The sequence below is a fragment of the Moschus berezovskii genome, chromosome 9 (assembly GCF_049115385.1).
Source record: "Moschus berezovskii isolate FMDL1 chromosome 9, NW_MosBer_1.0, whole genome shotgun sequence".
Classification (NCBI taxonomy): Eukaryota; Metazoa; Chordata; class Mammalia; order Artiodactyla; family Moschidae; genus Moschus; species Moschus berezovskii.
Window position 1 is genome coordinate 49,852,718 of NC_142468.1, and position 27,640 is coordinate 49,880,357.

General features: G+C 36.9%; 1 protein-coding gene across 11 annotated transcripts in view; it reads right to left on the reverse strand.

Annotated features, from left to right (window-relative positions):
- The window catches only part of RFX7 (regulatory factor X7), a 178,173-nt gene that overhangs the window by 100,844 nt on the left and 49,689 nt on the right, over window positions 1–27,640 (reverse strand). For all 11 annotated transcript variants that reach the window (XR_016038207.1, XR_016038208.1, XM_055436273.2 and 8 more), the window contains one exon: window positions 5,477–5,510. Coding sequence is in view for 9 of the 11 variants with exons in the window: in XM_055436273.2 (XP_055292248.1) it covers window positions 5,477–5,510 (34 nt within the window). In the remaining 2 variants the exon portion in view is untranslated. The remainder of the gene's footprint in view (window positions 1–5,476; window positions 5,511–27,640) is intronic.

Below are 27,640 nucleotides of genomic sequence, written 5' to 3' on the forward strand. Positions count from 1 at the left end.
CCAAGTTAAGCATAAGAGAAAAACGTACATTAAAGGAGAAAGACAATGGAAAACTGACAAGAAAGAAAGTAAATGAAACCAAAAGTTTAGTTTTATTTATAAAATTATTAAACCTCTAGCTAAGCTGATTAAGATAAAAGAAGATACAATTGCTAATTTTCAGTAATGAGAGGGAACTGCTAAAAAGCCTATAGATAGTAAAGGATGATAAAGGAATATTATTAAACAATATTATACTAACAAACTCACCACTATAAGAAACATGAACAAATTCCTGAAAGACACAAATATCAAAACTGCATCAGGAAAAAATTTAACAGCCTGATAATAATTAAAGAAACTGATTTCATAACTAAAACCTTTTCCACAGATGGTTTCACTAGTGAACTCTACCATAAATATTTAAAAAAAGAGAGAATTCCCCGGCAGTCAGTGGTTAGGACCCCATGCTCTCACTGCTAAGGGCCTAGGTGAGGACCCAGGTTCAATTTCTGGTCAGGGAGCTAAGATCTTATAAGCTGTGCAGGGTGCCAGAAAATTAAATAAAATAAAAAAGAAATAATACAAATTTTAATTTAAATTCCTTCAAAAAATAAAGGAAAAACACCTCCAAACTCATTTCATGAAGCCAACATTACCCTAATATCAAAAATAAAGACATTATAAGAAACCATCAGATCAAAAGCCCTAATTAACACAAACAGTCTTAAAAACTAGCAAATCCAATGCAGCAGTATATAAAAGTATAACACAGCATATGGAAGTATACGCACCATACAGAGCTTACCAGGGGAATGCAAAGATGGTTGACTTTGGAAAATCAATCAGTATAATTTATCAAGTTAACAGAATCACAGAGAAGTACCATGTGATTACTTCCGTAAGTGCAAAAAATCATTTGATAAAATCAAGTATCTATTTGTGATAAAAAGTCTCTTAACAAAAAAGGAACAGAAGGGAATAACTTTAAAAAGCATTCATAAAAAAGTTAATGCTAATATCACATTATAAGGTGAATGAATAAATGGTTTTCCCCTACAACTGAGAACAAGGGAAAGGAAATCCAATTCTCACCATTTCTATTCAGAATTGAACTGGAGGCTGTAGTTGCGAATAAGGTGAGAAAAATGAATGAATGGACATTTAGACTGAAGTGGGATTAAACTTTTCTTTATTCATGGATAATATGATTGATCTGGTAGAGAATTCAAAAACTTGACGTAACATATGTGAACTTAGTTCAGTCTGCATACTTACAAGGCCAATATACAAATCAGCAATAAAACATAACAAACACTTTTTTAATGCCATTTGTGATAAAATCCAAAATCTTATTTAGGAATAATTTAAGCAAAATATATAGAAAACTTATACACAGAAAACCAGAAAACACCGCTGGGAGAAATTACAGAGAAATCAACTAATATGGAGATACACTATGCTTATAGATTAGAAAATGTGTCATTAGGATGGCCACTGGCCCCAAATCTATCAATAAACTCACTGAAATACAAACAAATTCCAGTAGCCTTTTTTTTTTGACAGAAATTGACAAGGTTATTCTGAAATTTGTATGAAGAAGCCAAAACCAATTCAAATCATTACATTACCTGATGGCAAGATATTTGACAAAGCTACCATAAACAAGACAGTGTGTGTCATAAATACAGATAGCAACTGATGAGAAAAAAGATACTAGCCAAAGACCCACAGCAGACTTCCTAATAAGCAGTGCTGAAACAACTGGATATCTATCCATTTGGTTAAAAAAAAATAAACACTGAAGTTCATCTTATACCAAACATAAATTTAAGTCAAATCAGCTCACAGACCTAAAACAAAAAGCTAAAACCATAAAACTTCTAGAAGAAAACATGATAAAACAATGTGAGAAACCTGAGATATCTAAAACAAATGGAATGGATAGGCCAGGACCCCCACCCCGACCCAAACAACTCCAAAATGATGGGAAAATGATTTTAGGGCTTTGGAAACTGACTAACAGCTACATACTGAGAAGTGTTTGATCATTAAAAACTGCTGAACTTCAGGTATTAACTGCAAGAGTCAGTTTTACTCCTGTCTGGGGCTTCTCCCATGACCTATTCCACATGGATGAGGTTGACTGTGTTTAAACATGAAAAGGAAAATTTGATGACAATGAAAAAAATAACAAGGAATCTCAATAAAAATTGAGAAAATAGAACATAAAGGAACAAAATCCCAGAGACTAGAGCAATAAAATCAATCATTTAAACTCACTTCCTATGGAGAGCGGAATCCAAGGGACAAAAAAAAAAAAAATATATATATATATATATATATGAAGAAATAATGGCTGAAAACTTCTCAAATCAGATTAACCTACAGATGTGAACTCAGCAAACTTCAAGTAGGATAAACACAAAGTGATCCATACCTACATGTAAAATAGTCTCACTGTTGAAAGCAAGAGTATGTGGGTGAGTGAATGAATATATGAATGAATCTTGATAGCAAGAAGAGAAAAACAACTCATCATGTACCAGAAAACAACATGATTAATGACTGACTTTTCATCAGAAACAATGAAGGCCAAAGGTAGAGAAATGATATATTCAAAGAGATGGAATTTTTTAAAGAGAAACCTATGAATCAAGAATTTTATATCCAGTAAAATTATTCTTCAAAACTGAAAGTAAAATAGCCACTCACAGACAAATACAGATCAAGAGAATTCATCGTGAGCAAACCTGCTTTATAAGAAATACTAAAGGAAATTTTTTAGGCCAAAAGGAATTATCCTTAGTTCCTTTGTTTCTCCCTTTATATTCAATACATCAGCAAGCAAGACTTCTGGCTTTGTATCCAAAATATGCCTTGAAACCATTTACTGTATTTTTTCCCCATCTTCCCTTTCCAAGTGAGCACCGCTTTGTATTCTTATTTCTACTTTTCCAATAGCCTAATTGATTTTCCTGCTTCTACTCTTATCCCCCTAAAAGCCTATTTCCCAACAACTGCTAGGGTATTTTTTTAAAAAAAAAAAAAAGAAAACTAGATCATACTATTCTCATACTTGAAATCTTTTAATTGGCTTCCATGCACTCAGAATAAAACACATACTATTTGCCATAGCTATTCTTTTCTCCTATACATCCTCTCCTCCCTTCGTTAAGTCCCAGCGCACCGGGTTCTTCGTATTCTTCAAATATTCCAGGCTCATTTCTGTTTCAGAATTTTTGAACTTTCTGTTCCCTCTGCCTAGTATTTGTCACAGGCAGATCTTTACACAAGACTGGCTTCTTCTTATTCAGGGCTCTTTTCAAAATGTCATTTCCTCAGATACTTTTCCTAATCACTCAATCTAAAGATTCCCTATACACCATCAGTTGTCTCCTTTTGCCTTTTAAAATTTTTGTAACAGCATTTATTATTAGCTGAAGTTGTAAAGCTTACTTATTTTACCATTCATTTAAAGTCTACTTCACTCAATAAAATGTAAGCTTTATGAAGATACAGATCTTACTATCTTGTTCATCAAATATATATATAACTTTAAAATTTATGCTAAAATATAAACACTTCTGAATTCTTAAAAGATTAAAAATCCTTTTTGTTCTTATTTAGTATTTTATAAATGCCACATTTAATAAATTATACCAGTCTTCTGTCTCAACTTTCTCAATGAAAAGAAAAATTGAATATTCCTTCAATATTACCTCAGATTCTAAAAGAAAAAAACCCGAGAGTCTTAGATAGCAACTGTACTTTTCTTGTTTACCATTGTATTTTGACACCCAGACAGGGTCTAGCAAAGAGTAATTATGCAGTAGTTACTGAGTGATAGAAAAAAACAACTGAGAGTAGATATGAACTCTTGAGAGTAGAGAGAAACAGAAAATGCTCTCAGGGGTGGGGGTAAGGTTACCCCTCCATCCCCAATTACTACCCTCCTAGGTCTTAAGAGAATTATTAAATCTATTTTAACAGATTGGATTTATTGAGGGCAAGGCAACATGTCCTTTTGTTTCCCAAATATTTAGCATCGGCCCAATAATTTTTTTTTTTTAGTAAATGCAAGAGCATCAGTCTCTTCATTTGTAAAAGGGAAGTAACAAGATCATCTACTTTAGAGTATTGAAAAAAAGGAAAAAAGGGGGAAAACATGTCTACAAAGTACTCTTTCTCAAACACTACGTTAGAAAAGCACAGAACCTTTCATACCTGTTCTCTTATGAAGTAATGTTATTTACTCACCTACCTAGAAACTAGTATCACAAGCTAATAAGATCATATACTATTTCAGCACCAGACACTGCAGACCCCTGCTCCCTAACAAAAAAAAAAAAGGTAGCTTATAATGAAGACACAAATCTGAGTAAGAAAATCCTAATGTCACAAGAAAGAGGACTAACAACAGTGACATTTTGGGGAATCTAACAGTGCAGTCACTGAATATTCTAGAACTCAGGGAACATTCCATTAATAAACTTTCCATGAAAGAAGTCAGTACTATTCCAGTAGTCTCAGTAGCTGCATACTTCTTCCCTTATATGTTTACGAGAAGATCAATGGAACTGAAAATACAACCTAACTTTAAACCATTTTGTGCCTTTAACTCCCAAAGGACAGCAGTCCAAACACGAAAAGTATATTATAGCAACAAAAACTAATACATTAAGTATTTTTAAAAGCTTTTATTTAAACAAATTCTTATAATCTATAAGTCCAATCTAAATGTAAACTACTATTATTGTGGCTTTAATTCCTGAAGTCTAGCAACCAAAATATAAAAAACACACTACCCCAAGAAAAGGGATTCCCTGGTAGCTCAGATGGTGAAGAATCTGCCTGCAATGCAGGAGACCCCAGTTCGATTCCTAGGTCGGGAAGATTCCCCTGAAGAAGGGATAGGCTCCAGTATTCTTGGGCTTCCGTGGTGACTGAGCTGGTAAAGAATCCGCCTGCAATGTGGGAGACCTGAGTTCGATCCCTGGGTTGGGAAGATCCCCGGGAAAAGGTAAAGTCTATTCACTCCAGTATATTCTGGCCTGGAGAATTTCATGGACTGTATAGTCCATGGGGTCGCAAAGAGACACAACTGAGCGACTTTCACTTCACTCACCACAAGAAAACTAACCTACCAAACATCTTAAATTTTTTCTTTAACAAATCCTTTAAGAATTACTAGAATAGAAAGCTAAACATTCACTTTATTAAATGCTGAAGCGATCTTTAGTAAAAGCCAGTAAGTTTCAAAAACATGCAATTACCTCAGATTATGATTTCATTATTGATGACATATAGGAAAGTAGACAGTATATAGCCAGTTCACCCCTATGGTTGTAATTAAATGTCAAATTTTACTCACTAAAACTCAGTTGTATTTAAAATAAATATCTACTCAAAAATAATATATTTTATATAGTGGGAAAAGCCTTCTAATATATTTTATATAGTGGGAAAAACTTTTAAGATTAGTTATTTTACTTACCAAAATGCAGTCCACCTTAGATTGTATAGTTTTGCTAAAAGAAAAAGAAAGTTAAATTAGTAAGACTAATAAATTTAAATTTATTAAATATTCAAAGTATTTTCAAACAGACATGGTAATTCACTATCCATATAAATGAAAAAAATAAGTTAAATCTTTTATTAAGATTAGGCACCAGAGCCTAAAACTTCATTTTTCACAAAGCAAAACAAAAACCTATTTCCTCCTCATCATACTAAATTCAATCCTAAAACATGATCAGAATGTTTTCTGAGTTCATTGTTATAGTAATCTTATTGTTGTTATGCTCTAGCATTATAACAGGTATTTTAAACAAACAATTAAATTTCTAGTCATACATAAAAGTGCAGATGTATTAGTACATATAGAAATAGAACACAGAGTTTACAATGAATTACGATTTTTACTGTACGCCTGCCACTCTGGACAATGATTTGTTTAGCATTTAAAAGCCATCATGGTGTAATATTATCTGTATATCTAAAGACTTGTTACAAAGTAGATTCTCTTGGGGACTTTCCTGGCAGTACAGTGGTTAAGACTCCTTGCTTCCACTCTAGGGGAGTGCGGGTTTGATTCCTGGTTGGGGAACTAAAATCCCACATACAGCTTGTCCAGGCCAAAAAACAAAACAAAAAAAAGTTGATTCTCTTCCTCTCCCCTCTTTCTCCCTCCTCTCTCATACACACACAGACACATACACATGGACTCCCTAGACACAAAAGTAAAAAAGATTAGCTAATATGACAATATTATGGCTTCCTTTGTAGCTCAGCCAGTAAAGAATCTGCCTGCAGTGCAAGAGACCCAGGTTTGATCCCTGGGTCAGGAAGATTCCCTGGAGAAGGAAATGGCAACCCACTCCAGTATCCTTGCCTGGAAAATCTCATGGACAGAGGAGCCTGGTGGGCTGCAGTCCATGGGGTCACAAAGAGTCGGGCACGACTGAGTGACTAACACTAAAACTATATATGACAATAAGTTGGAGAAAAAGACTATACTTAGAAATAACACAAAAGCCACTATATATAAATTTAACTGAATTACTGAAAAAAGTGAACAATTAATATATAAAACAAATGAAGCCAGTATAAAACAATTTAACTAATAATTGAATCTTAACACATCAAAGTGCAAATGCAATGAGATCATACAAAAGTTCATAGATAGTTTATATACAATCATAAAATATGTTACAAACCATATTATCTTCAATAAAAGGTTCTGGAGCCATATAAATGCAAAAAATGGTTATTTCCCTTTATATATAGCTATACATTTAATCTGTGGAGTAAGCAAAACTAAGTATTTAAATCACAATTCAGTTAATGCAATCAGTAATCTCAAAACTTTACCCCTGTACTTGAATTTTAAATTTCATTATTTAAAGACCGAAGTGTGACTGTATTAAACTCAACTGCAAAATTCAGAATGATTAACAGAAAAAGAAAAGTAAATGATACCTTTTGGTAAGAGGAACTGAAATCCCCTCCTCACAGTTCCATAGAAAATCTTTAGAAGTTTAAAATTTTGGGGGATTTTGGGATTGTGTGTATAGCTTCTCACTCATTAGCAGCTAAAGTGTGCTATCTTTCTTTCTTCTTAACTCCCACAGTTTCTCTGAGATAAGAGGGTTTTCTATAGTTTAAGAATTGCTGTGAAAAAATAATATATCAAAAATACAACTGTTTCTCACCATCAGTTTTCATTCCAATCCCAAAGAAAGGCAATGCCAAAGAATGTTCAAACTACCGCACAACTACATTCATCTCACATGCTAGCAAAGTAATGTTCAAAATTCTCCAAGCCAGGCTTCAATAGTATGTGATCCACAAATTTCCGATGTTCAAGCTGGATTCAGAAAAGGCAGAGAAACCAGAGACCAAATTGCCAACATCTGCTGGATGATAGAAAAAGTAAGAGTTTCAGAAAAACATCTACTTCTGCTTTATTGATTATGCCAAAGTCTTTGACTGTGGATCATAACAAACTGTTATAAGACTACCTACCTGCCTCCTGAGAAATCTGTATGCAGGTCAGGAAGCAACAGTTAAAACCAGACATGGAACAGACTGGTTCCAAACTGGGAAAGGAATACGTCAAAGCTGTATATTGTCACCCTACTATATAATTTATATGCAGAGTACATCATGCGAAATGCCAGGATGGATGAAGCACAAGCTGGAATCAAGATTACCAGGAGAAATATCAATAACCTCAGATACACAGATGACACCACCTTTATGGCAGAAAGTGAAGAAGAAGTAAAGAGCCTCTTGATGAAAGTGAAAGAGGAGAGTGAAAAAACTGTGTTAAAACGCAACATTCAAAAAATGAAGACCATGGCATCCAGTCCCATCACTTCATGGAAGCAGTGGCAACAGTGAGAGACTTTATTTTCTTGGGCTCCAAAATCACTGCAGATGGTGACTGTAGCCATGAAATTAAAAGATGCTTGCTCCTTGGAAGAAAAGCCATGATCAGCATATTAAAAACCAGAGACATTATTTTGCCAACAAAGGTCTATCTAGTCAAAGCTATGGTTTTTCCAGTAGTCATGTATCAACGTGAGAGTTGGACCATAAAGAAAGCTGAGCGCTGAAGAATTGATGCTTTTGAACTGTGGTGTTGGAGAAAACTCCTGAGAGTCCCTTGGACTGCTAGGTGATCCAACCAGTCCATCCTAAAGGAAATCAGTCCTAAATATTCATTGGCAGGAGTGATGCTGAAGCTGAAGCTCCAATACTTTGGCCACGTGATGCAAAGAACTGACTCATTAGAAAACACCCTGATGCTGGGAAAGATTGAGGGCAGGAGGAGAAAAGGATGACAGAGGATGAGATAGCTGGATGGCAACACCGACTAGATGGACATGAGTTTGTGCAAGCTCCGGGAGTTGGTGATGGACAGGGAGGCCTGGTGTGCTGTGGTCCATGGGGTTGCAAAGAGTTGGACACGACTGAGAGACTAATCTGAAGAGGGTTTTCTATAGTTTAAGAATTGCTGCTAAAAAATAATATATAAAAAATACAAACATTTCTCACCACCTTGGTCTAAACCATCATCATTTCTTTTCAAAAGTGTTATAATAAAAAACCTTCTAACTGGTTTCCCTGCATCTGTCCTTACACCCTCCAGCATCAGTCCTGTGAGCTATTCTCAACCGAGTGTTCAAAGCGACGCCATCCACCACATTAGTCCTGTGTTCCTGGAGGATCCAGTCCTCTGCTGTCTTTCTAATCTCATACTAGTCTATTCCTCATTCATTCAGCTCCTGCCATGCTGGCCTCCCTGTGCTTCTCAAGGCAGGAGTAGGGTCTTGCACTGGCTTTTTCAGTTAGCCTCTAAGACCCTTCCTCCATGTAACTTATCTGTTCACTTTCTTCATGACTTTGCTAGATATTATCTTTCACAGACACTTCTTCCCTGACTACTTCTTCATGTAAAATACTTTCCATCACTCTCTATTCCTTTTGTTCTGCTGTACTTTTCATTATTGCACTAACCATTCTGTATTTTTATTAATTTATTTGTTTACTGGATATCTTCCTTGGCTAGAATTTAAACTCTATGAAAATGGGTTCAATCTGTTTTGCTCACTGCTGTATTATCATTTGGCACATGTTAGATGTTCAATAAAATCCACTGAACAAATGAGGGACAAAAGGTACATTTAGTCCCCCATATTCTTTGGGACCACTTCAGTTCAGTTCAGTTCAGTCGCTCAGTCGTGTCCGATTCTCTGCGACTCCATGAATCACAGCACGCCAGGCCTCCCTGTCCTAGGAAAGCATATTTTAGACAAATCAACATGAAAGTGAAAATGTGATTTATGTTTTTAAACCATAGATCTAAATATATTTCCCTTCTACCAGAAGCTTTTAAATGTTTATATAAATGCCATTACACTGTCTATATTCTGCAAATGTCTTTTTCACTCAACCCTGTCTTTGAGATCTCTCCATGTTGATACACTTTAGATGAAGTCCATTTACTTTAACTGCTGAAAGTATTTCACTGAATGACTATATAAAATTTATTCATCCATTCCTCCTCTGCTGCTGCTACTGCTAAGTCACTTCAGTTGTGTCCGACTCTCTGAGACCCCATAGACGGCAGCCCACCAGGCTCCCCCGTCCTGGGATTCTCCAGGCAAGAACACTGAAGTGGATTGCCATTTCTTTCTCCAATGCATGAAAGTGAAAAGTCAAAGTGAAGTCGCTCAGTCGAGTCTGACCCTCAGCAACCCCATGGATTGCAGCCTTCCAGGCTCCTCCGTCCATGGGATTTTCCAGGCAAGAGTACTAGAGTGGGGTGCCACTGCCTTCTCCGATCCATTCTTCTAATGAAAGCCAATTAGGTACTTTTCAGATTTTCTTCAAGCAGTGCTGCAACAAATGTCTTTGCACATGTCTCCTGGTATACACAATCAAAAACTTCTCAGTTATAAATCTGGAAGTCGATTTTCTAGGATTCATGAACATATATTTTCAGTTTTATTATGCATTACAGAATTCCTCTCCCAAAAGCTCCTGTATACATTCATACTTCCATAAACAAAATATATACTCTCTATTTCCCTATTCAGTTCAATTCAGTTGCTCAGTCCTGTCCTACTCTTTGTGACTCCATGGACTGCAGAATATCAGGCCACCCTGCCCATCACCAACTCCTTGAGCTTACTCAAATTCACGTCCATTGAGTCAGTGATGCCATCCAGCCATCTCATCCTCTGTCGACCCCTTCTCCTCCCACCTTCAATCTTTCCCAGCATCAGGGCCTTTTCAAATGAGTCAGCTCTTCGCATCAGGTGGCCCAAGTATTAGAGTTTCAGCTTTAGCATCACTCCTGCCAATGAATATTCAGGACTGCTTTCCTTCAGAATGGACAGATAGTGAAAATATTCTTTTTCCTTTCCAATCTCTATTTCCTCCCACCTTTGCTTCTTATCTAATTACTTTGACTAAAATCTCTAATTTAACGGTAAAAAGTAGCAGTGACAGCAGACATCCTTGTTCTGTTTCCAAATTTTGCTTCAAAAATTTAATATACTGCAATATTCCATTTAGTGGATGTTTTACAATTTCCTAAAATATTCTCTGAATAATGGATGGTTTGACTGACTCAATTAAAATAAAATAAAGTTTCAACATTTTAATGTTCTGCTTTCAATAATGACAAGCTAACTTAGAGCAGCTTTTCCATTTTTAACAATGATATACTGTGAATAAAATATAAAAACAGATATGACCAAAAGCAGGTAGTAACTGGAGGGACATCAACCTTAAAAGAAGGAACTGCACCAGATAGGATCTGTATTTACAGGGCTGTTGCCTGAGGTCACTTATTACAGACACAGTGACAGTCAGTAGGGACTGAAACAGAAATCTGCCTTCCTGCTAGCTGAGGAGCCACAGGACAAAATCTAGGGCTAGAAAATGCCACAAGATTTCTGTGTAAACTATGACCAAATATTTAGATGGCCTTCACCTGGGGAAGGCTCCAAGGATTCCAGCAAAAAGCAACAGCTGAGAGTGTAAAGATACGAGTTGAGAGGAGACTTCTGTTGCTACTTAACACAGGAATGATAATGTTGGGGCATTTGACTTCAGCCCTGTTAACTGTCTACCAGGACATTAAAAAAAAAAAAAAACTCATCAGAGAAAAATAACAGAATTCAAAGTCTACAACATATCACTCATGATACCCATCATACAAGCAAAATTTACCAGAACAAAGAAAAAGAGACCCAGAGTCAAGAAAAAGAAGCAGCTCAAAGAAACCAAATCCTGAATGATCTAGACTTCAGAAATAACAGACAAAGACTTCAAAGCAAGCATTATAAATACATTCAAGTATTTCAGGAAATTATGAGGTTGGATCTCCTTGCAGTCCAAGAGACTCTCAAGAGTCTTCTCTAACACCACAGTTCAAAAGCTTCAATTCTTCGGCACTCAGCTTTCTTTATACTCCAACTCTCATATCCATACATGACTATGGGAAAAACCGTAAGTTTGACTAGACGGACCTTTGTTGGCAAAGTAATGTTTCTGCTTTTTAATATGCTGTCTAGGTTGGTCATAACTTTCCTTCCAAAGAGTCAATGTCTTTTAATTTCATGGTTGCAGTCACCATCTGCAGTGATTATGGAGCCAAAAAAATAAAGTCTGCCACTGTTTCCCCATCTATCTGGCATGAAAGTGATGGGACTGAATGCCATGATCTTAGTTTTCTGAATGTTGAGCTTTAAGCCAACTTCTTCCACTCTCTCTTTCATTTTCATCAAGAGGCTCTTTAGTTCTTCACTTTCTGCCATAAGGGTGGTGTCATCTGCATATCTGAGGTTACTGATATTTCTCCCCTCAATCATGATGCCAGCTTGTTCTTCATCCAGCCCAGCATTTCTCATGATGTACTCTGCATATAAATTAAAAAAGCATGGTGACGATAAACAGACTTCAAGTACTCCTTTTCCTATTTGGAACCAGTCTGTTGTTCCAGGTCCAGTTCTGACTGTTGCTTCCTGACCTGCATACAGATTTCTCAGGAGGCAGGTCAGGTGGTCTGGTATTCCCATCTCTTTCAGAATTTTCCACAGTTTACTGTGATCCACACAGTCAAAGGCTCTGGCATAGTCAATAAAGCAGAAATAGATGTTTTTCTGGAACTCTCTTGCTTTTTCTATGATCCAGCAGATTTGGCAATTTGATCTCTAGTTCCTCTGCCTTTTCTAAAACCAGCCTGAACATCTGGAAGTTCACAGTTCACATATCGCTGAAGACTGGCTTAGAGAATTTTGAGCATTAGTTTCCTAAAGTGTGAGATGAGTGCAATTGTGCCGTAGTTTGAGTTAATTTTCCTATTAGCTTGTGCAAAATATGTACATGCATATGCCATTTATACATGATACGTATAATATATACATTAAAAACTTGCCATTCTAATAAGTATGAAAAAACCTTTAAACTGTCATCATCCCAATTACTAGCAATGTTTTATACTTTTTCACCTGCTTCTTGACTGTATGGGTTCTCCATAAACTGCTGGTTCTTGTTTTTGCCCATTTTTAAGTGGAGTTGATGATTTCTTATTAGATTGGAGTAGTTCTTTATATATTCTGGATACTAGTCTTCTCATCTTAAGTTTGCTAGTGATATACATTTTAGTAACTTACTAAAGTTTAAATTCTTGATTTAGTAAAATTTATTAATTTTTTTCTTTATGACCTGTTTTTTTTGTTGTAAGAAATCCTATCTAGCTAAGGTTTTAAAGACATTCCATATTTTGCTCTAAAATTTTTGAAGTTAGTGTTTTTGATTTTAATTTTAATCAGAGTTTATTCTGTATGGTATTTGGCAAACCAATTGTTTCCTATTTTACTATGGGCTTCCCTTGTGGCTCAGCTTGTAAAGAATCTGCCTGCAATGTGGGAGGCCTGGGTTCAATCCCTGGGTTGGGAAGATCCCCAGAAGAAGGGAACGGTACCCACTCCAGTCTTTTGGCCTGGAGAATTCCATGGATTGTATAGTTCATGGGATCGCAAAGAGTCAGACACAGCTGAGTGACTTTCACTTGGGCTTCCCTGATAGATCAGTTGATAAAGAATCCGCCTGCATTGCAGGAGACCCTGGTTCGAAACTGGGTTGGGAAGATCTGCTGGAGAAGGGATAGCCTACCCACTCGAGTATTCTTGGCCTTCCCTTGTGGCTCAGCTGGTAAAGAATCCGCTCGTAATGCAAGAGATCTGGGTTCAATCCCTGGTTTGGGAAGATCCCATGGAGATGGGAAAGGCTACCCACTCCAGTATTCTGGCCTGGAGAATTCTATGGACTGAATAGTCCATGGGGTGACAAAGAGTTGACACGACTGAGTGACTTTCATTTTCCTATGCATACATGCTTTACATACATGTTTACATACATGCTTGAATCTGTTTCAAGCTTTTTTCATTTTTATTACTAATCTACTTGTCTACACCTGAGTCAATACCACACTTTGAATGTGCATGACACCCGCTGACCATTTTTGGAATGGTCCTGATAATTCTTGGATGTGTAACTCCAGGTGAGCTTTTAGTTTTTCCATATTCAACAACTGTACTGATACTATAGGTATTACAGAAATGGGGGAGTTGACTGATAATTTGAATTTACTCTTGCCTGTCCTTAAAGATGTCATGCAGTTTTCTCTATTATCTTTTGGTGATGGACAGGGGGGCCTGGTGTGCTGTGATTCGTGGGGTCGCAAAGAGTCGGACACGACTGAGCGACTGAACTGAACTGAACTGAACTAGGTAGCTTATAGATGGTATTATAAACGGTATCTCTTTTTTCTTAATATGTTTTTCAACTGGTTTCTGCTAATGTACATTCTGATGTGGTGAATGTTGGTACTGGTATTCTATGCTGACTTTATATCCAGCAGCCTTTCTAAACTCTTATTGGTTCTAATTGTACATAGATTCTCTTGTAGAATATAATTTCACTTATAATAAATGTACACATGGGAGGAATCTCAGCTGAGAGTAGAACTGAAAGTACCAAATGGAAATTCTAGAAGTAAAACTGACAGTATTTGAAATGCAAAATTCATTAGATTTCCTTAAAGGAGATCAGATACAGCAGAAAAAAGGTCATGAAACCAGTAAATAAATCAGTACATTTTACTGATTCTAAAGGAGAAGGAAAAAGATCTTCAAAATAATAAACAGAGCTTCAGAGATTCATAGTACAATAACAAAGCAGTCTAGTTATATACAACCAAAGATAATGAGACAGAAAAATATCTGATAATGGCCAAAATTTCTCCAAATTTTGTAAGAAATACAAACTTACATATTCAAAGCTCAGCAAATTCCAAGAAGAATAATTAGAAAGAAAATCACATATGAACACATCACAATCAAAGGGATGAAAACACCCAGATGAAAGTAAATCTTGAAGGCAGCCAGAGTAAAGTAACATTATTACAGTTAAAAAAAAAAAAAGTGGTATGAATGATAGCTGATTTCTATACAGTCAACGCTAAAGCTGAAACTGCAATACTTTGGCCACCTCATGCGACGGGTTGACTCACTGGAAAAGACTCTGATGCTGGGAAAGGTTGGGGGCGGGAGGAGAAGGGGACGACCGAGAATGAGATGGCTGGATGGCATCACCGACTCCGTGGACATGAGTTTGAGTGTACTCTGGGAGTTGGTGATGGACAGGGAGGCCTGGCGTGCTGTGATTCATGGGGTCGCGGAGAGTCAGACACGACTGAGCGACTGAACTGAACTGAACTGAACCAATTTGCAACAGGGATACCAAAGCAATTCAAAAGGTAAAAGAAAAAACCTTTCCAACAAAGGCTGATGGAATAACTGAATATATCTATAAATAAGTGAACACATCTCATTCTGTAGAAAAATTTGAGCTGGCTCATAAAATTAACCACAAAAATTTAAATTATAGAATGCCTAGAAGAAGATCATGACCTGAAAATATATAAAGATGTCAGAAAATAAATAAGTCACCAATCAGAAAAAAATATTTGCAAAATGTATCTGATGAAACTTATGCCCAGAATATACACTGAGTTCCTATAACTCAAAAATCAAGACAAGTAATCCAATTAATAAATGAGCAAACAACTGAAATAGTTCACAAAGAAAAGATAGACAAATCATCTAATAAAAGCACATGAAAAGATGTTCACCATTAGTTATCAGGATATACTATATACGCACTAGGATGGTTAAAATTAGAAACACTTGGAAACACCAAAAGTTGGCAAGGATTGAGCAATCACATCTGTCATATCTGATGGAAATGAAAAAGGTAAAGTCACTTTGAAAAACTTCAGTAAATATAAACCTATTATATAACACAACAATTCTGTCCCTAGGCATTTATCCAAGAGAAACAAAACTGTGTCCACAAAACAGACTCTTACAAACATGTTCACAGAAACCTTAGTAAAAATGCCCCCAAACTGAAAACAATCCAAGTGTCAGTTAACATAAGAATGGATAAAAATGCTGTTTATTCATAGATTGGAATACTACTCAGTAACAAGAAACAACAGTAGTAAGAACTTCTGACACACAAAAGAACATGGATGACATGACATATAAAGTACTGGACATTATACTGAGCCAAGACAACACCTAGAAGTTTGTTCTGTACAGTTCCATTTATATGATGTTCTGGAATAGGCAAAATTAATCAATGGAGTAAGAAAAACTAGAAAAAGTGGCTGTCTTGGGATAGGGGTGGGAGGCTGACTAGAAAAGAGTATGTATGGACTCTGTAATAGAAGTCCCCATTTTCCCTTTTCAGGGAAAAAGGACACTGTCCCCCACCTGCTGGGAGTGCTTCCAGCAGAAAAAGTGAATGATAGTCACTCAGCTGCATCCAACTCTTTAGGACCCCATGGACTGTAGCCTGCCAGGCTCCTCTGTCCATAATGGGACTCTCCAGGCAAGAATACTGGAATGGGTTGCCATTCTCTTCTCCAGGGATCTTCCCGACCCAGGGATCGAACCAGAGTCTCCAGTAGTGCAGGCAGATTTTTTACATCTGAGCCACCAGGGAATCCAGTAATAGCAGAGCCAGGACTTTCTAACAGAAAGGTCCTCAGTTATCAGCCCCCTGTGGGGACAGCTGGCATACTGAATGCAGCACTTTAACAGCTTCATCTTTTAGGATCTGAAATAGCTTGCTTGGAATTCCATCACTTCCACTAGCTTTGTTCTGCACTCAATATACCAGCTAATTTGGAAAACTCAGCAGTAGCCACAGGACTGGAAAAGGTCAGTTTTCATTCCAAACCCAAAGAAAGGCAATGCCAAAGAATGTTCAGGTGGTTTAGTTGCTAAGTCGTGTACAACTCTTGCAACCCCATGGATTGTACCTGCCAGACTCCTCTGCCCATGGGATTCTCCACGCAAGAATACTGGAGTGGGTTGCCATTTTCTCCTCCAGGGGATCTTCCCAACCCAGGGATCCAACCTGGGTCTCCTGCATTACAGGCAGATCCTTCACTGACTGAGCTACGAGGCAAGCCCAAAGAATGTTCAAACTACTCCACAACTGCACTGATTTCACATGCTAGCAAAGTAATGCTCAAAATTCTCCAAGCGAGGCTTCAATAATACGTCAAGTGAGGCTTCAATAATATGTGAACCGAGAACTTCCAGATGTTCAAGCCGGATTCAGAAAAGGCAGAGGAACCAGAGATCAAATTGCCAACATCTGTTGGATCTTAGAAAAAGCAAGAGAGTTCCAGAAAAACATCTACTTCTACTTCATTGACTATGTCAAAGTCTTTATGTGGATCACAACAAACTGTGGAAAATTCTTAGAGTTGGAATACCAGACCTGCCTCCTGAGCAATCTGTGTGCAGGTCAAGAAGCAACAGTTTGAATTGGACATGGAAACAGACTGGTTCCAAATTGGGAAAGGAGTACATCAAGGCTATATATTGTCACCTTGCTTATTTAACTTATATGCAGAGTACATCATGCGAAATGCCAAGCTGGATGAAGCACAAGCTGGAATCAAGATTGCTGGGAGGAATATCAATAACCTCAGCTAGGGCGATGACACCATCCTAATGGCAGAAAGTGAAGAGGAAGTAAAGAGCCTTTTGTTGAAAGTGAAAGAGGAGAATGAAAAAGTTGGCTTAAAGGTCAACATTCAGAAAACTAAGACCATGGCATCTGGTCCCATCACTTCATGGCAAATAGATGGGGAAACAATGGAAACAGTGAGAGACTATTTTTTTGGGTTCCAAAATCACGGCAGATCATGACTGCAGCCATGAAATTAAAAGACACTTGCTCCTTGGAAGAAAAGCTATGACCAACCTAGACAGCATATTAAAAAGCAGAGACATTAGTTAAAGCTATGTTTTTCCAGTGGTCAAGTACGGATGTGAGAGTTGGACTATACAGAAGGCTGAGTGCCAAAGAATTGATGCTTTTGAACTGTGATGTTGGAGAAGACTCTTGAGAGTCCCTTGGACTGCAAGGAGATCAAACCAGTCAATCCTAAAGGAAATCAACCCTGAATATTCATTGGATATGTGGCTCAGATGGTAAAGAATCTGCCTGCAATGTGGGAGAGCTGGGTTTGATTCCTATGTTGGAAAGATCCCATAGAAGAGGGCATGGCAACCCACTCCAGTTTTCTTGTCTGAAGAACCCCATGGACAGAGGAGCCTGACAGGCTATATATATAGTGCATGGGGTCACAAAGAGTCGGATACAACTGAGAGACTAAGGACACATATATTCATTGGAAGGACTGATGCTGAAGCTCCAAGACTTTGGCCACCTGATGTGAAGAGTCAACTCATTAGAAAAGACTCGGATGCTGGGAAAGACCGAAGGCAGGAGGAGAAGGGGATGACAGAGGAGGAGATGGCTGGTGGCATCACTGACTAATGGACATGAATTTGAGCAAGCTCCAGGAGATAGTGAAGGACAGGGAAGCCTGGCGTGCTGCAGTCCATGGGGTGGCAAATTGTCAGACAGGACTGAGCTACTGAACAACAACAACAACAAATGGGGATAGCTATGCTGAAGAAAACTTCACTCCCTAACGTCATATCTCCTTCGAGGGACAGCCCACATTCAGAGGCTGCACAACATGCGGGAAATAAAGATCTTGCTCTTTGTCTTAACTTGGGACATCTCTGATGTGAGATTTCAGCTTCAAAACTCTTCACACTGCAGCTTAACTTTCTGTTTCCTTCCTATCCATTCCTTTCACAGATGTGATTCTCAAGAGCATTCCTTAATAAAATGGTTCTTAAAATATGACTCTTGGACAAGCATCACCTGGGACTACTTAGAAATGTAAATTTGTAGGGCCCACTTTGGACCTATAGAATCAGAAAGCAAAAGCCCCACTGCAAAGACCTTCCTATTAGCTTTTTGTACCTCATTCTTACATTGACTCAGATGGGTATACAATTAGGGAAAACCTCTAATATGAAAAACAGGACATTCCCCTTAAAAAGGGGGCATGAAATACTCACTGGGAAGAAAGAAGATCATGCAAGAAGGAAAAAAAGATTTAATCTCCACAAAGGGCAAAAACGAAAACTGGACGCTATATCATACACAAAAAGATACCATATCACTAAAAAGTGGTGTCTTAGAAATTAAAACTATTGGGCTACATTTTTCCTGTTTGCCCTTCCAGATCCAATTTCTACCCTCTGCAAAAGGAGGCTGGCTGTATGCACTGTATCTGTATGGCTTCCTTCCCCTGCGGTTTCCAGTGGGCTGATATTAGTCACCAGGAGGACGTAAGACAGCAAAAGACAGAGGATGTATTTACTTCACTTGGCTTTCCTCTCTGATGAGGCCATGAGTTAGTGGTTGGGGGGCTGTGGTTCTTCTTAGCAAGTCTTGTAAGACCTATTCTGACTCATTAAACTATGATCATTTACAACAATGAGCATTTCAAAAATTAAATATATAAAATTTAAAGTAAAACATCTCAAACCTATCAAATAAGGAATGAGATTATCTATGGATATATTTGGAGATATAATTATTTTTTCACCATTACTTCAACTTGTTAAGTTTAAGAACACTTTTTCAGCAGCAGAAAAAATATGCACAAAAATTGGTCACCACTCAATAATGAACCACTGATGCATACATGAACCTGCAGTTTAAAAAAAGGTAGATAAAATTTGACTTTTAAATATTAAGTGGTCTTCATTTTTATTTTTGAATAAAACTATTTTGTTAACTTTATCTACAAATAACTTACATTCAAATGATAATGTATGTTTAACCTTAATATTTTTCTAAGGTTTTTGACATTTTCTAAATTGTTGATAATTGATTATATTTAATGAAGTTGTGGTTTCATTAAACTTAATGTCTCACTGATTTTTAAAAAATCACTGCTTTTGTAAACATTTTAATTAAATAGTATCAACCTGGTATTTTGGTATTAGATAAAAATAAAGTATCAGGCTCATAATTTTGCCCTGCTATTTTAATTACTAAGTTTATGAAACATGCCAGTCATTCATCTTCTAAACCTTTTAGTTTGATCTTTGCTTATCAAGTCAGATCACCACTATGTTACAGAGCTCAATCCTAGATCAATGGAAGAGGAAAAAGGGGACACACACCAGCAAGGAGGGCATGTAACAACTTCAGGAAGACAGCTACAGTTTGAGAAAGCATGTTTTGTTTCCCCTAAATCAAATTACATGGGCTTCCCTGATGGTTCAGTGGTTAAAGAATCCGCCTGCCGGTGCAGGAACATGGGTTTGGTTCTGGGTTGGGAAGATGCCCTGGAGAAGGAAATGGCAACCCACTCCAGTGTGCCTGCCTGGGAAATCCCATGGACAGAGGAGCCTGGCGAGCTACAGTCCATGGAGTCAAAGCCGAGCTGGACACGACTTGACTTAGCGACTAAACAACAGCAACAACAAAATCAAATTACAGAGTGAAGCTGTGGAAAACTTTCTTTCCCAGTGGGACTAAACAAAAGAGACAATAAACATAAGCATGCTTTTAAAAAACAGAAACAAAAACAAATCAACTTAATCTAAGCCTATTTCAAAACACTTTACAAAAATACACTATAGCATTTCCCTTTCTTCAGACAAATATGATACAATAAATAAAAAGTCACCAGCCAAAAATACTAGTATATAATACATTGTTAAGTAACAAGATGCCTGAAAGAACACTGCTCTAGCTAAAAACATTTCAGAACCTCTGTTTCCCCCACTTTCAACAAATTGTTTGTAATTTGTTTAATGCCGATATCATTCTAAGAGACTCCCACTCATCTCTTCCAACACCAATTTGGCCTCCATCCAAAAGTTCACTACTACTTCTAAATTTATTTAGCGTCCCCAAATCTGAATTCAGAGTGACTCACGATTTCAATATACTTGATTCAAAACAACTGTGTTGCAGAAATAGAGATCTATGAATACTAGATACTAGACTTCACCCACAGAAAATGTGAGGCAGCGGAGGTACTGTGTAATCCATCAACCATAAGAAGCTTTTGCATTCTAGTCTTGCCAGAACAAATCAAACTGTTACGTTGTTCCCCTGTAAAACAATTCTGTTAAAATATTTTAAGCCTTCAGATCTTTTTTGCAGATTACAACTCAGCTCACAGTTGATCATCAAAAACAAATTTTTACCCGATATTTGTCAATAATGAATGTGAAGCATTTACTTTTAATTTGTTCAAATGAAAACAAATAAAATTTTAAACACAAAAAAAAATAACCATAGTAAAAGCTAATTTTATAAAGATTAAAAAGTGTAGCCAAAAAATATAAAAAAGAAAACAGAAACTACCCTGATTCCAGTATCTAGACATTTTGATTCATTCACTCAGTATGTCATCTTAAATATAATTGGGATCTGTTGGTGAAGATGTGGAAAAACTGCTGGTTGGAATACAAGATGGTGGAGGTGCTGTGGAAAAATTGTCTGGCATTTCCTCAAAAAGGTAAAAACTGAATTACCATATAATTCAGCAATTCTACTTCTTGGTATATACCCAAAGAAATGAAAATAGCTATGCCAACAAAAACCTGTATATAAATATTCAGATGCACTATTCATAGGAGCCAAAAGGTAAAGCAACACAAAAGTCCATCAATGGATGAATGGATAGACAAAATGAGTTACAGTCACACAATGGGATTCTTTAGCCACAAAAAGGATTGAAGTATTGACATGTGCTAAAACATGGATGAATCTTAAAAACTTTATGCTAAGAGAAGGCAGACACAAAAGGCCACATATTATATGATTCCATAGGTAAGAAATATCCACAATCAATAAAAGTTTTGTGAGTTCTGACTGCTCCACTGACCAGCCAATCCCTATCTCTCTCCCTCTCTTCAAGCCTCCCTATTCTCTGTTGTTCAGTCACTCAGTCGTGTCCGACTCTTTGCGACCCCATCGATTGTAGTATGCCATGCTTCCCTGTCCTTCACTATCTCCTGGAGTTTGCTCAAACTCATGTCCATTGAGTCGATGGTACCAATTCCCTAAGACACACCAATATTGAAATTAGGCCAATAAATAATTCAACAGTGGCCTGTAAGTGTTCAAAGGAAAGGAAGAATCAAACGCCCCTCATTTAATATCAAGACAGAAATGATTAAGCTAAGTGAGGAAGGCATGTAGACAGCTGAGAGGGGCCCAAAGCTTGGCCTCTTACACCAGTTAGCCAAGTTGCAAATGCAAAGGAAAGTTCTGGGAGGAAATTAAAAGTGCTACCTTGGTGAATGCGTGAATGATAAGAAAACAAAACAGCCTTAACACTGATATGGAGAAAGCTGGAGTGGTCTGGACAGAAGATCAAACCAGTGACAAACAGTCCCTTTGGCCAAAGCCTAATCCAGAGAAAGGTTCCAACGCTCTACAATTATATGAAGGCTGGAAGAGGGGAGGAAGCCACAGAAGAAAAGTCTGAAGCTAGCAGAGGTTGGTTCATGAAGTTTCAGGAAGGAAGCCACTTTCATAACATGTAAGTGCAAAGTGAAGCAGTAAGTGCTGATGTAGAAGTTACCCAGAAGATCTACCTAAAATCAATAATGAAGATGGGTGCACTAAACAACAGATTTTCAAGGCAGACAAAACAGCCTTTTACTGGAAGAAGATGCCATTTAGGACTTTCATAGCTAGAGAGGAGAAGTCAATGCCTGGCTTCAAAGCTTCAAAGGACAGGCTGACTCTCTTGTTAGGAGATAATGCAGCGGGTGACTTTAAGTTGAAGTCAATGCTCATTTACCACTGTGAAAATCTACTCTGCCTGTGCTCTATAAATGGAACAACAAAGCTTGGATAGAAGCACATCTATTATACATGGTTTATTGAACATCTTGTGCCCACTATTGAGAGCTACTGCTCAAAAAAAAAAAAGTAACTTTCAAAATATTACTGCTTATTGACAATGTTCTGGTCATCATCTGCTCTGGTCACCCAAGAACTCTGATGGGACTGCGATACAATTCATGTTGCTTTCATGCCTGCTACCACAACAACCATTTTGCAGCCCATGAATCAGGAGTCATTTTTACTTTCATATCAAGAGATATATTTTGTAAGGCTATAGCTGCTACAGTCAGTGATTCCTCTTAACAGATCTGGGCAAACTAAATTGAAAACCTTCTGGAAAAGATTCACCATTCTAGATCCCATTCATGATTCAAGCTGGAAGAAGCTGATTCCAACCTTCACAGATGACTCTGAGGGGTTCAAAACTTCAGTGGAGGATGCAGCTGCAGATGTGGTAGAAACAGCAAGAGAACCAGCATTAGAAATGGTGCCTGAAGATGTGACTGAATTGCTGAAATCTCACAAGGAAATGTGAATGATGAGTGATGGCTTCTTACGGATAAGAAAGAAAGTTGCTTCTTGAGACACAATCTATTTCTGATAAAGAAGTTGTGAAGATTTGTTGAGATAACAAAGGATTCAGAATATTACATAAACAGTTGATAAAGCAGTGACAGGGTTTGGGAAAATTGACTTCAATTTTTAAAGTTCTACTATAGGCAATATGCTATCAGATAGCATTGCACACTACAGATAAATCTGCCTTGAAAAAAAGATTCAATCAGTGTGGCTAACTTCACTGTAATTTTAAGAAACTGCAGCAGCCACCTCGACCTTCAGCAACCACTCCCTTACCAGTTGGCAGCCATCAACATCAAGGCAAGATCCTCCACCAGCAAAATGATTAAGATTTGCTGAAGGCTTAGGTGATGGTTAGCATTTTATAGCAATATAGTATTTTTAAGTTAAGGTATAAACATTTTTAGACATAATACTATTGAACACAATGAACTACAGTATATTTTAAATGTAAATTTTATATGCACTAGCAAACCAAAAACTTCATGCCACTCACTTTATTCTGATATTTGCTTTACTGCAGTGGTCTGGAATCGAATCTGTAGTATCTCCACGGTATGCCCATTATTTGAACATATTAGATTTATTTATACCTTTTTTCACTGAAAGACTTTCATGGTACTTCCAGCTCTATTTTTGTAACACATAATATTGCAACAAACACTTGGCACATAGATCTTACTATACACACTGCCAAGACTTTTCCTCAGATAGACACATACACAAACAGAGACAAACCTTGCAGGGGAATTCTGGAATGGTAGATCTTCAACTTTCCAATTATTGCTAAATTGCCCTTCAAAGTACACTCCATCAGCTGTGTATGAAAATGATTTCTATCCTCTCCAAAATGTGGTAATGATAGACTTTTGACAATCTCATGCGTGTGAAATATTTTGTTGTTTAATACACATTCCCCTATTAGTAAGGCTGAACATATTTATGTTTACTGATCATTAATCTTTCTACTGTCAACTACCTCTCATATCCTTTACACATTTTTCTATTTGGTTGTTTGCCAATATTAATATTATTACTATTAATATATACATTAACATATAAATATATTAACATATATTTTTATTTACTTAGATGTGCCCTCTTATCCTTTGGATACTAATCCTTTGCCAGTTATTTGAATTACATGTATCTACTCCCCATTTGCTGCTCGTTTATCTTTTTATGGCATTCATGGTTTTGCAGAAAGCTTTTACTTTAATACAGTCAAATTTATTACTATTTTTCTCCATGAGAAGTGCTTTCAGTGTCTTAAGTCTTCTTTATCATGAGGCCACAGAGATTTTTTTTTTTAAATGTTTGCCTTTTACATTTAGGGGGTTAAATTTCCCTGGATTCTGCATGGATACATGTTGTGTTTTGTTTTTTTCTCATACAGAGAACTAGAGGTGTCAGCAGTACACCTTTTCACTTGAAGACAAGGCCTGTGTCTTATTAATCTGTTTCTTAAAAGCACTTTTCCTGGTGCATATTACAGGTGGTTATAAATGTGTGATCAATACAAGGAGAAAAAGAGGGAAGAGAAAGGAGAGAAAAGAAGGCAATGTGGAGATGGGAGTGTGGGGGTAAATATTCAGATCATGGTCATTGGTGAAAACTAAACATCAGAACCATACAAGTCAAAGGGTATTAAAAAAGATTCGGGGGATTTTTCTGGTGGTCCAGTGGTTAAGAATCCACCTTGCAATGCAGCAGACACAGGTCTGATCCCTAGTCTGGGAAGATCCCACATGCCACAGGGCAACTAAGCCGAAGTGCCATAACTACAGAAACCCACCCAATGAGAGGCCCTCGCACCACAGCAAGGTGCAGCACCTCCGTCCCCTCCACCCGCTCTCAGCAACTAGAGAAAACCTGTGAGGCAGCGAAGACTCAGCATAGCCAAAAACAAATGAATAAATGCAAAAAAAAAAAAAAAAAAAAAAACCCCAACAGACCACCAGAAAAACAGATTCAGGAGTGGTCTGCAGGAAGATGAACTTTTGGAAAGTTAGAGGCAAAGATATTGCTCATGTGTAACTGCTCTCCCTTTTCCAGGATGAGAATATGGCCTTGCTAGTGCTAAATTGGTTAAAAAATCCAGAAAACCATGATGTGTTGTAAATATCATTTGTCTATGTTAAGTCTTTGCAAAATGTTCATCAAAGCCTAAGTATAAAGGGCAAAGATATACCAAGAATTTAAAGTAACTCGAGCTGAATTTTTCCTGCAGGAAAGGTGGCTATAGGTACCACAGGAAGTCTACAGATTGGAAAAGTTATTAAAAAGTAAGCTGTATTTACTACTATTCAGGAAGTCATATGGCTTCTATATCCTTAAATAAATAATCCAGTAACAATCAACAGGTGAATTAATAGTCTCCTCCCAACCATTCCTAACCTGAAGATCCAATGAGGGTTAGGGAGGACAAGAGAAAACAAAATAAAAATGAGACATAGAATGACTTTTGTATCAGTGGCCCTCAATAGAAAAATAGCTTCCTAGAGCAACGTTATGGTATCTAGCTCAGTACAGAAGAAGTATGTCCCATGAGTATTCTTGCTGAAATACTGAACCATGTCTACACATTGAACCATATACACATCTAACCACCAACATATAGGAAAAAGAGGGAAAGCACCATAGGAGTGAAACCAGCAAAACCTAGACCGTGGGAAAATCCAGAAGACAAATAATCCAGTTTCTTTGACAAATAAAAAACTACTAGAAAAAATTTAAAGGAATATCTATAGATTAAGAGATATCAACCAAGAGCAGAGTATGGATGCTCATTCAAACAAACTGTAAAGAAAAAAAAAATGCAACGTGGAAATTTGAGCACTGACTATGCTTGCTAATATTAAGGAATTACTATTTTTGTGTTAATTATATACCTCTACTTATTTAGAGAATAAATCTTATGATGCCTGAGATTTCCTTCAAAAGAATCAATAGTTATAGATGTGGGTTACATAAAAATAAGATTAGCTATGAGACTAGCTGTTGAGACTGAATAAAGACAACAGAGTTCACTGTATTTTCTCTCCTTCTGTAAATTAAAAATTTTCAAAACAAAGTTTAGAAAGTGGAAGTACTTTGGAGATCCTTTTCAAAAGACTAGTAAGATCAACCGTCTAAGTCCTAAAGCCAAGAGAATAGTTTGAGACCTAAAAACCTGATGTTGATTACAATTTAAATTCTATGAGTAGACTATACAGCATACTTAAAAACACAGACTCACCCACTATAACCAATGCTACTGCATTATTCAACAGCCACTAAGTGATACCAAAAATTATGTTAGTAGTACAGTCAGTTCTCAGTACCCGAGGGCTGAGATGACTATGCCATTTTCTATCAGGGACCTCAGTGGTGCAGATATTGGAATCTGAGGGGGGATCCTGGAGCTGATCATCCAAAGATAATGAAGAATAACTACATTAGAAAGTTTAGACTATAATGATTCATTTTCATAAAAACTTTCTAATGAGTTATTTTCCCATTTTTGCTGTTATTCCACATACAGGCACCTTTCATTATATGTGTCTAGTTGATTAAAATGCTGACTTTCACCATTAAAATTTGCTCTAAAAGGACTGTAAAAATCTGTACTTTGGGGAGGCAGGGTACTGAACAAAACTGGCTGTTCTCTTTAGTCTCAACCTATGCATTTTCCCAGTTTTTTTCGATGCAAACAGATTTTCAGCTTGATAGAAAAAGTTCAAATAGCCAACAGGATGCAAATGTGCAGTCAAATAACAGGAAAACATTTGCTCATACAATATACTTTTTAAAATTAAAAAGACTCCTTTAAAGAAATTTATGTAGTAAGAAACACTATGACACACGTAGCAGGAAAAAATACCATGGTTTGTGAAAGAAAGAATTCCAACTCTGCTACTATCAGTGATATGCCTGTTAATTAGATGAACTATTTTTTCTTTTTCAGGAATGACAGTGCCAAAGCTTTTTGTCAAGATTAAACAAGATGCTTTACATAAAAGCCATACTGCAACAGCAAGCAAGTAACAGACTACTGATAAATGTTAAATGAAACCAAATACTCTAATCCTTTTTCACTTACAATAAAGAAATTAAAGATCAAAGAGGTTAATAAATGCCTTGTACAAGGTCATACATTTTTATTTATTCCATTATACAGTAAAAATACTACCTAATAATAATGCCTCTATTTTACACTAATACTTTCAAAAGAAGAAAAACTGTGCCCTTGTCTCATAACATGGGAACTTCCTTCTCCAAAAAACATTAGGAATGGCCATCAAGTGAGCTGGATGAAGGCTTCGGCTAGCTCTCAAGTCATATATTCTTTGCTGGGCTTCAATGCCCTCTAGTGCTGATTTGCAGAGGCAGCCTCAGGTTCCAAAGACAGGCATATATATATCTTCCTGGTCTACAGAACAGGTAACAATACCCACAAGTAATGAAATGAAACATGAGAGAGGCACATGCAAAGAGAGATCTGTTTACAAGATGACTGTTTTCTTTGGGAGATGAGATTTTGAGAAGCATCAAAATCTATTTACTTTGTTTTCAAACTTAAAAAAAATTTTTTTTTTAATTTTAAAAATTAAAAATTTTTTTCTGTTCTTGTTTTTCTGTACTAAAACAAACATAAAAACTTTCAAAAACAAACTAAAAATATGAAAAAGAATCATGTGGGCATTCCAGTGAGAAAAACTATTCTTCTCCCCTTGTGCACAGTTTCAGAAAAAAG